General features: G+C 37.2%; 1 protein-coding gene and 1 non-coding gene across 3 annotated transcripts; both read left to right on the forward strand.

Annotated features, from left to right (window-relative positions):
- Window positions 1–3,574: 3,574 nt before the first annotated feature.
- Zpbp2 (zona pellucida binding protein 2) lies at window positions 3,575–11,727 on the forward strand. Of its 2 annotated transcripts, XM_026387102.2 has the most exons (8): window positions 3,575–3,623; window positions 3,764–3,829; window positions 5,897–6,022; window positions 6,743–6,904; window positions 7,499–7,717; window positions 8,388–8,470; window positions 10,529–10,709; window positions 11,600–11,727. In XM_026387102.2, exons 1-8 carry the CDS (start codon window positions 3,575–3,577, stop codon window positions 11,725–11,727), a joined length of 1,014 nt encoding a protein of 337 aa, XP_026242887.2. The 2 variants fall into 2 exon arrangements, with proteins under 2 accessions (XP_026242887.2, XP_026242888.2); XM_026387103.2 differs by lacking the exon at window positions 3,764–3,829.
- Trnaf-aaa (transfer RNA phenylalanine (anticodon AAA)) lies at window positions 11,328–11,400 on the forward strand. The gene has a single exon. It is a non-coding gene; the product is annotated as a tRNA-Phe (tRNA).
- Window positions 11,728–12,921: the final 1,194 nt, after the last annotated feature.

A 12,921-nucleotide genomic window follows, 5' to 3' on the forward strand; every position in this document is an offset into this window, starting at 1 on the left:
CCATTACTCATAAAATACTTATACATATTTATTTTCTACTACCCTGCCTCCTCCTAAATAGGAAACTTTCAAAAATACATATATAATGTATCAGAAAACTAAGTAAAGAAAGTGAAGAGGGGAGTGGTGAGATAGTAAAATTAACTGAAAGATGTTAGTTCACGGAGATACCACTCAATATTTTTCCCCAACATCCTCCCCACTTTATAGATATAAAGCATATATCTGACTGTAGGGAGAAGAAAAGGGAAGTTTCCTTTTTCCTTTTCCTCTCCCTTAGAGTAGTAATGTGTTCCACTGTTGCATATTAAGAATGCTGTTATGGAAAATAATAAAACTTTAAAAATAAAAGGTAACTTTAACCACTCACCAAGATCTTAAGGGACATTATTTAGGTGAGTACTAACAATGATCCCCAATGTGTTGAGTGGACAATATACAAATGATTCCACTGCCATCCTTGGTAGAAAATCATATTGTTGGAATATACAAATATATTTGAGGGCTGGAGTTGTGGCTCAGAGGTAGAGCCTTGCCTACCATGCGTAAGGCACTGGGTTCAATTCTCAGCATCACATAAAAATAAAATAAGGATATTGTGTCCACCTATAACTAAAAAAATAAATATTAAAAATATATTTGAGGGGCTGGGAATGTGGCTCAAGCGGTAGCGCGCTCGCCTGGCATGCGTGCAGCCTGGGTTCGATCCTCAGCACCACATACAGACAAAGATGTTGTATCCGCCAAATACTAAAAAAAGAAATAATATATATATATATATATATATATATATATATATATATATATATATATATATATTTGAGACTTAAAGTTGAGGATTTTTACATTAGCTAACCATATCAAAAGAAACTCATGTTTAGGAGTTAAAATATACATACTGTATGCTTATAAATTTGTTTAAATAGCCCCTTGGTATAGATGGTCTGCACTATTTATATATTTTTATTTTTTTAAAACTAAGCATCTAACTTGTACTTGCTCTAACATCACAGCATCTCAGTAGCATCTCTATAGCGATGAGTTGGAGTTCTGCAGGATAATATCAATTTCAGAGAAATACTCTAAACACTAGGTTTAATTTTAGTACTGAAAGGGGAAATTTGTTGTTTGTTAGTTTCTAAAAGCAAAAAATAGCACATCAAAATTAGCAGAAGAGGAACTGTAAACTTTCACAGGGATGGTGTCAGGATGAATTGTTATTTGGTTATTAAAAAGTTACAAAGAAACTTATTATCATCTATAACAGTTTTCTTGCTATCTAACAATGGAATGCACGGCTACTCTGTAAACATTTAGTTAAGTATTGAGTATTTTAGACTCTACAGTATATTTAAAGGATAAAAAATGGATAAAATAATTTATGTAGCTACTGCATCCTCAAGGTGGAGCATAAATCCTACTCTTTAAGTGTAGCCTGCACACAGTGTCTTCTTTCCAAAAATTACAGAAAGGGGAAAGGGAGTAACTTAAAAAAAATTTAGTTGTAGGTGGATACAATACCTTTATTTTATTTTTATGTGGTGCTAAGGATCAAACCCAGTGCCTCACACATGCTAGGCAAGCGCTCTACCTCTGAGCCATAACCCCAGCCCAGGGGGTAATTTTTTAGTGGAAAAAACTGACAAAACCCTACCTTTGCCAGGCAATCAAGGTTAACATCAACAGTGGTAAGGCAGGTTACAGTATGTACCCTTGATAAGATGTAATGTCACATAATTTTACCTCTGTGGTCTTCCTCTCAAAACCCCATAATCCTAGTCTAATAAGAAAAACATCAGACAATTTCTAATAGAGGCTTTCTACAAAATACTTGATCACTTAAGTCCAGGTCATGGTCATCAAAAACAAGGAAAGTCAGAGAAACTGTCATAGCAAAGGGAAATCTAAGGGGACATGACACTGAATGAAGTGTGAGATCCTGAATGGGCCCCTGGATCAGAAACACTGAGGTTAAAAACTAAGGATATCTGAATCAACCATAAACTTCAGTTAATAGTAATGTGTTGATTTATTGTGTGGAAATATACTATACTAATGGAAGATGTCAAATAACAGGAAAAACTGGGTGAGGATCCATGAAAATCCTACACTATCTTTGCAATTTTTCGGTAAATGGAAAACCTCTAAGTTTATTTTAAAAGAGTGGATGGGTACTTTCAACAGACAACTAGCACACATTTGAAGAAGACTTAGCAGAGCCACCCTGTATTGCATGGGTATCACAAGATCCATTACTTTATGGTAAGTGGCAAGTCAGTAAAACACTGTAGATATATAATGTTTGATTAAAACTGGAATGACAAACTTCTAGGGAACCGAATACCTAAATTTGTCTTCATCATCATCACCTTAAAAAGGGAACAGTTGAGACTAAACCATGAATCTAGACAGGGCAACTGACAATGGGTGGATCTGACTCACTGAATCACATTTCATGGCTTAGTCTATGTAGGCAAAATTAACAGTGACTAAAAACGAAATTACTGACAAAGGTTGCTCCTGGACCGTCTGAGAGAGTCCAAATACTGACTCGGCTCTAGGGAAATAAAACTGAAAACTCTTGATCTCACCCAAAATAACCATTCTGCACCCTGTCTGAACCTTGGGCTCTCTACCTACTCAAAACCACTACTGAGGGTGGCGTCCCGCTGCTAAGAAGTAGACAACACATAGGGCCTTTCGGCCACAAACCTAGTAGGCAAGAAGGAACCATGGACGGCGTGGGTGCCATCTGTGGTGACACTCTGGTATTGACTTATCATCCATCCCCTCCGGAAAAGCACAGTTTGAGCTCGTGACTTTCAAATTGGGCCCATTTTCTTAAAGTTACTCCCCAATTAATGGGCTGTCTCCACACCATCGCCCACTTGAAGCTGAAAACCAAGAGTCAACTTTACTATGTACGGAAAGGCCTGGAGGCGCCTTGGTGCACTAGTGTTTCTTCCAGGTCTTGGTTTTGTGGACAGAAAGCAGTTAGGGAAACACTGGTAGTGATTTTGAAGGAGACTGGTCGCAGAGTTGCAGACGCAGTTCATGGGGAAAGGGGCACATGAAATTCCCACGCGGGACGCTGTTTTTGTGTGTGTGTGAGAAATTAATTCTCCCAAGCTTCTCCCTTCCTCTGGTCCTCATGTGATGGTCCTCGGGCACACGTGTTCTTTTGGAGAGCACCTCAGTCCTTAGTCTACGGAAATCCCCAGCCCGCAGAGCCCTGAGTTCGTTTTCCTCGCTCTCTTCTTCGCTTGGGGGCCGAGAGCGCGGGAAAATGGCGCCGACACGAGGCGCGAAGGGCGGCACGACCGCCGCCGCCGCGCGTGCGCCAGGGGCGGGGCGCTCTCCTCCAACTCACTCGCCCCGCCCCGCGCGCGCGCTTGGAGCACGCACGCGCCTTCCGGTGGGGGCTGCCTCCGCGGTAGCGACGGACGGGTAGAGTCGGCGACCCCGGCGGTTTGCTCCGCTGTGTGGGGGAGCGATGGGAAGGTACTGGGCAGGGGCTGAGGTAGGAAGGAGCCCACCTGTCGACGCCTCCCGCCACTTTAGCCCCTGAGCCGTGATGCGAGCGTGGGCCCTTCTCTCCGCGGTGCTCTGGTACCTCACAGGAGGTGTGGATTGTCCCACCGTACCCCCAAGTCTCTCTGCCCGAGGTTCCCGGCCCTGCCTCCTCGGTTTCGCCCTACCCTGTCCCACTCTGAGCCCTGGCTCCTTTTCTAACTAAAAAGTCAGTGGTTTCTTTCCTCCGCAGTTGGATGCCAGCGTTCATCCTTACTCAATAAGAAAGGCTTCATTTTTGGCAAGATAGGACACCCAGGTAATAAGGACCTCTTCTCACCGACGGCCTTTCAGAAAAGTCCAGGATGCCATGGACCAGCTAGGGTTGTTCCTGCAGAGGAAAAGGGTGCGAACGTGCACTATGCATCTGCCCTGTGCCCTGCAGTTCGTGAAGATTGCATCTTTTCATCCTGAACAGCGACCCTAGCTAGTTGTATCGCCTTGCCTAGAGCCGCACAGCTCTTAAGGAGCCAGGATTCAACGCATATCTCTTGCTGTGATGGCAACTCACTTCCAAATGGTTCTGCTGCTTTGCAACGTGGGAGCCCCACCCACAGGGGTGATTTCCTGGGCTGGAAGTCGCTCTGTGTGAACGTCTGTCGTCCCTCCCCTTGTTAAGTAGATCTCCTATTCATCCTTTAAGGGTCAACTCAAATGTTATTCACTGTGGTGTAATTTTACCATACTCCCCAAGGAAAGCTAGTCACCCAGCTGCTTTTAGATAACTGGGCCTGTTCACAGTATGTCATGTTTGAACCCTCTCCCTCAACACCACCACGGCCACCAAATTGTAGGATAATGCCTTTGTATATTCAGGGCCTGGCATTCAATAGGCTTTAAAATTAATATCTTGGGACAGAATTCCAAGCATACCATCATATTATCTGAATCAGAATACGTAATTACTGCAGGGCCTGGTGGCACACGCCTGTGATTAGGAGACTGGGGCAGGAGGATCATGAATTCATAGACAACCTTAGCAAGCTAACAAGACCTGTCTCTAAATAAAATATAAAAAGAGTTTGGGGACGTGGCTCAGTGGTTAAGCGCACCTGGGTTCCATTCCCAATACAAAAGAAAAGCAAAAGAAACAAGCTAAAAACATAATTGCAGAACACTGTCCTAGAATGCCTCCTATGGGCTTAATTATTGTGCCCAACAAAGGAAATTTACAGTGGAATACCAGGTGTCCCTTAGAAATAATAATTATCTTTAAAATAATTTTGCAGTGAATTCAAGGCTTTCTCTGGACTTTAAATTGATTCCATTATCCCTTAAAAAATTATGATTTTAGCCCAGTATGGTGGTGCACGCTGAGGCAGGACGTTCACAAATTCAAAGCCAGCCTCAGCAACTTAGCAAGGCCCTAAGCAACTTAGGGAGACACTGTCTCAAAACAAAAAAATAAATGGGCTGGGGATATGGCTTAGTGGTTAATCCCCTCTGGGTTCAATCCCTGGTACTGCACCCCTAGCCCTGAAAAATTTGAGCAGCCATGTGTGGTGATCCATGTGTGCTGTAATCCCAGCACTGAAGAGACTGAGACAGGAGGGTTACAAGTTCAAGCCCAGCCTGGACAATTTAGCAAGACCCTGTCTCAAAAGTAAAAAGGACTGGGGATGTAGCTCAGCGGTAGAGAGCCCTGAGTTCAATCCACAGTGCCCTAAAAAATTTTTATGATTTCAGTGAGTTCTGAACCTGTACATCCAAATGACTTTCTAAAAGTCTTATGTACATAGAATAAGAATATCATGGCCCTAACAGTCTATAGAGTTGTTAAAACTTACCATGAGAAGCAAGGAGAAATTCAGACTACCATCCTAAATGCTATAATCACTGATTTTTTATTTTTTTGGTCCTGGGATTGAACCCAAAGGTGGTGGTTAACCACTGAGCCACATCCCCAGCCCTTTTTTATATTTTATTTAAAGACAGAGTCTCACTGAGTTGCTAAGTGCCTAGCTAATCTGCTGAGACTGCCTTTGAACTCTCAATCCTAATTTCTTAGCCTCCCAAATTGCTGGGATTACAGGCCTGCGCCACCGTGCCAACTTTATAATCATTGATTTTTAAAAGTCTGAAACCACCAGGCATGGAGGCCCACACCTGTAATTCCACAGCTCAGGAGGGTGAAGCAGGAGGATGGCAAGTTCAAAGCCGGTCTCAGCAACTTAGTGAGGCCCTAAGCAACTTAGGGAGATACTGTCTCAAATTTAATTAAAAAAAAAAAAAAAACTTAAAAAAGAACAAATTAGTATCCTTGGTATGAGTGTATTTTGTAGTTTTGCTATGTAATGTAGTTATACATTATTTTATTTTGTCACAGTGAAAATATATGTAAAATTACATCAAAATAGCCCAGTCCTTATCTGTATGGATTTGAATCGTGCTAATACAGAAACAGTGGATCCCACCTACTTATGGATTGGGCCAAAGGAAAAGACATTAACAGGTAAATTATTTGATTTTAATATAATTTTAATGATGTGAACATTGTTTTTAAAAAGCACTGTCATTTATTGAAAAGATCAAATTTAGTTTTGACTGCAGTTTTTACCTTGCCCTACACTTGGATAAATAGTGTTTTATGTTAGTCTATGCCTTAATTTCTCCAAAATCTGAAACAGTATTTTTTTTTTCTTATTATTTCATGGTGTTGGAAATTGAATCCAGGGCCTTATACATGCTAGACAATGCTCTTTCACTAAGTTACATCAACAGCCCTTGAAGCAGTTAATTTTGTATCTTACTTCTGAGCTATATTCATTCAAATATCTTTATTTTATCTTTGTACCACCAGTAAAATGAGATGAGATATTTAATAGGTAATTTTTCATGATGTTAGAAGAGTGCCTTGGGATATAAGTATTATTAATTAATTTGGCTTATGTGAATAAATTATATTTCATTTACTGAATTACTGGCATAAACTAATTGAAACTAGATGCTAAGAAGTGAATCAAAGTAAACCAATATACATTTCATTTCAAAAGTGTACTTATGTGGCTTTTCATAGAGTAATATGATAGAATTAAGATTTTGTTAGATTCTTGGAGTTGAAATAATCCATTAGTTTTTTTAAATGTCTGTGTCTATTTGTAACCCAAATTTACTAAATAACTTTTGAATTGTTATCTGTTAAATAACCAAATAATTTACTATTTCTTCGTAGACAATAGTCGAATAAGTATAACAGAAACAGGAAAGCTAATGGTGAGAGATTTTCTGGAGCCTTTGTCTGGACTTTATTCATGTACTCTTTCTTATAAGACTGTCAAAGCAGAAACCCAAGAAGAAACTACAGTAAAGAGGAGATATGAATTTATGATCTTTGGTGAGAATGAGCACATTTTAATTTATATATTTAGTTTGAATTAGAATTAAGTATAAGACTTCTTCATTTAGTGAAAATGAATCTGGTTTAGGTAATCATTATGATTTATGGATATTTTGAGGTGTGTTTAATTAGGTAAACTCAAATTAACAAGTTTATCCTAAATAACTCTCTTTTAACTCCCTACTTTCTACTACCTATGTATGTAAGTACAAACTACTTTATCCAGGTATTTTTCCAGGTAATTTAAAAACTGATATTCAATTCTATAACAGCAATGATACTTTCTGCAAATGAAGACCCTCCCCAAAAGCAATCTTTTTTTTTCTTGATGCTCTTATCTATATAGGCAACCCACAGAAGCCATTTTTCTTCTTCTAAGTAGATAAATATCAGATGAAAGTAACTTTTTTTCAGTAAAATTATTAGTTTTATATGTTTTGTGAGGATAAATTGTTAAAGCATTTTACTAGATAAGGTTTCTATGTGTATTTGCAGTGTTGATGGGATTTAATATTACATGTTATTTGAAAAATGTTTGATAGAACAATCAATGCTAGGCACAATTGTTTTCATTCTCATCTTTTTTCAAAGCCTATCGGGAACCTGATTATTCATATCAGATGGCTGTACGTTTTACTACAAAGTCCTGTGTAGGAAGATATAATGATCTGCTCTTTAGAGTGCTGAGGAAAATCTTGGATAATTTGATCTCTGATTTGTTGTGCCATGTCGTAGAACCATCATATAAATGCCATTTTGTTAAAATTCCAGAACATAGCCTTTTACATGAGCTGTTCATAGCTTTTCGAGGTAAAAACAAATTTTAAAACATTTCTTTAATTTTATGAGTTTAGTCCTGAATGATTAATTATTGCATGAATATGAAATATCTTATAAATAATGGATTTAAAATATTTGTTAAACACTAAAATATATTGTTGCCTGATTATGGTTTTAAAAATTAGCATACAAGTTATATACCTTCAAATATGATATTTTTTGCTTGTAATTTAGAAGTCAATATCAATTAATTATCATAGCATTTAATTATATAATATTTTATTTGTAACTTCTTATAGAATTTTTAATTGTATTTTTGAGCATTTAATAACAGGGAGTAACCAAACACAGGCTTTTTTTTTTCCTATTTTTAAAAAATTTTTTTTACTTGTAGTTGGACACAATACCTTTATTTTTATTTATTTATTTTGATGTGCTGAGGCTCAAACCCAGCACCTCCCACTGAGCCACAAACCCAGCCCATTTTTTTTCCCCTTGTAGTTACTTCCATTAGCCCCCAGATGGAGTAAAGTCATAATGTATAAATTATTCAAATTGTACATCTAACTTTACTACTAGGACTAGATAGCTAGATGAAGTGAACATGTGCTTGCATACTAAATAAAGTACTTGGGGCTTTATTGAAATGTTTGGAACTGTTTAGAATCCTTTTGTGAACCTATCATGTTTTCCTCCCCAGTTGATCCTTTTGCTCCAGGGTGGAAAAGTGCATGCAATGATAGTGTTGACTGTGAAGATATCACTAATCGTAATATCCTCAAGGTGAGAAATTTATCACAAGGAAAAAGAACTTGAATAGTCAGTAAAGCTATTTAAAATTTTTTTAAGCCTGGCACAGTGGTATATGCTGGTAATCCCAGTTACGTGCGAGGCTGAAGAAGGAGGATCTCAAGTTCAAGGATCTCGAGTTTAAGGCCAGCCTCAACATTTAGAGAGGCCCTTAGCTTTGGCAACTTACTGAGGGCCTGTCTCAAAAAAACAAAGTTGAGGATGTAGTTCAGTGGTATAGTGCCTCTGGGTTCAAGCCCCAGTACTGGAAAAAATATATATAATATATGTGTGTGTATTTATTCATGTTGTGAATGTTTATCCTTAGTAAAAACATTTGTAAGAAATATATTTAAATTATTATTTTAAAATATATATGTAGTTGAGTAGGGTAGCTCATACCTATAATCCCAGCAATTTAGGAGGCTGAGGCAGGAAGATCACAAGTTTGAGGCCAGCCTCAGCAATTTAGCAAGGCCCTAAGAAACTTAGAAAGACCCTGTCTCAAAATAAAAACAAAAAAGGTTGGGCATGGTGGTGCACACCTGTAATCCCAGCAATTCAGGAAGCTGAGGTGGGAGGATAGCAAGTTTGAGGGCCTAAGCAACTTAATGAGAACCTATCCCCAAAAATAAAAAGAGCTGGGATGTAGCTCAGTGGTAAAGAGCCCTTGAACTAAAACCCCGGTACCAAATAAGTAAATAGATAACTAAATAAGTAACATTTTTTAAAAGAGTAAAAAATTAAAAAGACCAAGGATGTAGCTCAGTGGTGAAGCACTCCTGGCTTCAATCTCCACTACTAAAACAAAAACAAAATACACCAGCCAGACACAATGCCACAAATAACTCAGAAGGCTGAGGCAAGTTTAAGGCCAGCCTCAACAATTTAGAGAAGCCCTTAGTGAGATCCTGTCTCAAATAAAAATAAAAAGGGTTGGTGATGTAGCTCAGTGGTTAAGTGCCCCTGGATTCAATCGCCAGTACAAAACCAAAACAACAACAACAAAGCAAATATAACATAGTAATGACTTTTAGTTTCAATGTTTTTAAACTGACATTGAGATTCTTGGCTATTTCAAAAGGTTATTATTTTTTAGAGTGGCACATCTGGAATATTACGTAGTTTCCAGAATAATATGCATTTTATCTATAATTGAAGGATTGATCCCTGTTTTTTTTTCCCCCAAAAGATGATTAAGATTGAAGATTGAAGAATAACCTCACAATCTAGGTTAAACCAGTAGTTCTTCCAAAATTGTATCTGTTCTAGTCATAATAGTTCTCATTTTCTCTGCCATCCTCAGAGACTAAGGACATAGTCTTAAAAATCCCATTCTCTTGGTCTAGTTCCTAAGCCTATACCATTCTTGGTCTAATTCCTATATCATTTTGACTTATGGGACATAACTCCATTAATATTAGTTATTAAACTCTGTACTCAAGAAATAATACAAAATTTACATTATTAGTTTGTGATGCTGGTTAGAGAGAAGTCTTTGTTTCCATTTTACATTGTTCTAGGTTTTTCATATGAGCAAATAGAATTAGAAATAATGAACTCCCAGTTATCTACATAAGGAATGGATATGTTACAAGTAATTCAAAACAAGAAAGTTTGTTTGTTTTTGCAGTACTGGGAATTTGAACCCAGGGGCACTCTACCACTGAGCTACATCTCTACCCCTTATTTTTTTTATTTTGAAACAGAGTCTCACTGAATTGCCCAAATTGGCCTTGAACTTTTGATCCTCCTCCCTCAGCCTCCTGAATCGCTGGTATTATAGGTGTGTGCCAACAGGTTCCTGGTTAATTTAAGTTTGTTTTTTTTAACTTTATTTTTTCTTAACCATTTTACACATGAATTTACAATAGTTGATAAGGTTAAGACTAGACTAATTTTAGACTTTTTAGTCTTATACAACTTTTTTGGAATTCACCTGTTGTACAAAGCATGGAATGTTTATGCTACTTTTAATTGCCTCTGATTCAGCAGAACAAATTGGCTCATGGTGTAGTAATTGTATTTTTCTCTTATATTTTTAAATCTTAGGCAAGAGACAGAATAGAAGAATTTTTTCGGAGCCAAGCGTATACTTTCTATCATCGCCTTAATAACACTGTACCAGCTATGCATTTTGTGGACCACAGTTTTCAAGTAGTACGTATGGATAGCTGTCGACCAGGCTTTGGAAAAGATGAAGGTCTACACAGCAATTGTGCTAGCTGTTGTGGTAATTATAAAATAAAAATATCTACATATCTAGGTTATATAGTCAGAAGAATAGATAAATAATTATATTAGGATAATTTATTTGAATCTTTTTTTGTACCAGGATTGAACCCAGGAGTGCTTTACCACTGAGCCACATCTCCAGCCCTCTTTGTTATTTTGAGACAGGGTTTCACTAAGTTGCTTAAAGCCTTGACAAATTGCTGAGACTGACCTCAAACTTGTGAGCTTCCTGCCTCAGCCTCCAGAGTCGCTGGAATTACAGGTGTGGGCCTGATATATACAGCTGATTTGAATCTACACCAATTCTCTTTCAGAAACATATTTATCTAAAGGGAAGTAAAAAGTCAAGGCCCAAATTTTCTAAATACAATTATATTAATATATATTAATTCTTCCTAATATACTCTTGTATTACAAAACATTTCTAAAGTGTTGATTTAAGATACTGTACTATGAAAGAAAACCACATGGTTTTGCCTAGAAAACATAGAAATAGGAAATAGGAACTAGAAAACTGGAAAAAGGAACTCATAGATGGGGCACTGCAGATACTGTAAAATGCCAGTACTAAAGGAAAAAATAGGGTTCTTAAATCTTTAAGATTGTCATATTGGGCTGGGGTTGTGGCTCAGTGGTAGAGCGCTCGCCTAAAATGTGGGAGGCTCTGGGTTCGATCCTCAGCACCACATAAAAATAAATAAGTAAAATAAAGGCATTGTGTCCAACTACAACTAAAAAATAAATAAACAAAAGATCATATTACAATTTAATTGGCTCAACAAGTGTATTATAGATATAGAAATGGTATGATATTGAAGGCAGATTTATATTATTGATATAAAATATCTGTAAGTTATAATGCTCTCTTCCATGTGTTTTCTTTTGCAGTGGTTTGTAGCCCTGGGAATTTCAGTCCTGATGTTGATGTTACTTGTCAGATATGTGCTTCTACCCAGGTATATGGAGCTAAGTCTTGCCCAGAAGCTTCAAACAAAAGCCAGCAGGGCGATGACTAGAGGTGGAAGCTTTGTTACTTGCTTGCAGAAGTGGGGGACATAAGATGATTTGTTCACATCACAGAGCATCATAGATAGCTCTATGAAATAAGATCAGTAAGACCAAAACATTGTATAACATACATTGTAGAAACAAAAAAATAATAATTGGCATGGCATTTCTAAGAAATCATCTAATCCAGTATCTCCAGTGTACAAAGGACAGTTCAAGTATTAGTGGATGATTTTTAATGAAATATGTTTTGTTGTTTACAAACAATCTGTTGCTCTGTACCTAAGACTATATTGAGGTCAAGAAGAGTAGCAAAGTATAACATAATAAAATTTTTATATTGTCTGTATATTAATTTGTTTGAAATCACTCTTCTGTAAAGGCATGTATATAACCTTTGTAATTAGAACCAAAATATTACTTATTTTAGTCATTTTGCTTTTATTTTATAATTAATAGACTTAATTTTTTAGTATAGGCTTTGATTTACAGAATAATTGAGCATAGAGTTTCTTATTACCATTTACCAGAATAATCGAGCAGGAATTCCTTATTACCATCCCATATCCTCCTCCTTCCTCACACAGTTTCATCTGTTATCAACATACTGCATTTATGTATCAAATTTGTTGCAATGGATGAACCAATATTAATACATTATTATTAACTGTAGTCAGTGGTTTACATTAAAGTATCAATATTTGTGTTGTAGGTTTTCCCAATTGCATAATTAGGTATTCACCATTACAGTTTCATACAGAATACTTTCACCATCCTTAAAATTCACTATGCTTTACCCTTTCTCCCTGAGTCCTTGGCAACCTTTGATCCTCTTACTGTCTCTATAGTTTTGCCTTTTCCAAAATGTCACATAGTGTGTCGACTTTTCATATTGACTTCTAATCAGTAAGCAGTATGCAGTTAAGGATTCCCCCATGTCTTTTCATGACTTGAAAGCTCCTTTTATTGCTGAATAATATTCTACTGTATGGGATATATCATAGTGTGTTTATCCAGTCACCCATGAAGGAAATCTTGGCTGCTTCCAGTTTTTGGTAACTATAAATAAAGCTATTATAAACATTTGTGTGCAGGTTTTCGTTTGGACATACATTTCAACAACTGGGTTAATACCTAGGAGTATGATTACTGGCTTATATATGACTGTTTAGTTTTATAAGAAACTGCCAAACTGTCTCCCA

This window comes from Urocitellus parryii, chromosome 7 (genome assembly GCF_045843805.1).
Source record: "Urocitellus parryii isolate mUroPar1 chromosome 7, mUroPar1.hap1, whole genome shotgun sequence".
Lineage (NCBI taxonomy): Eukaryota > Metazoa > Chordata > Mammalia > Rodentia > Sciuridae > Urocitellus > Urocitellus parryii.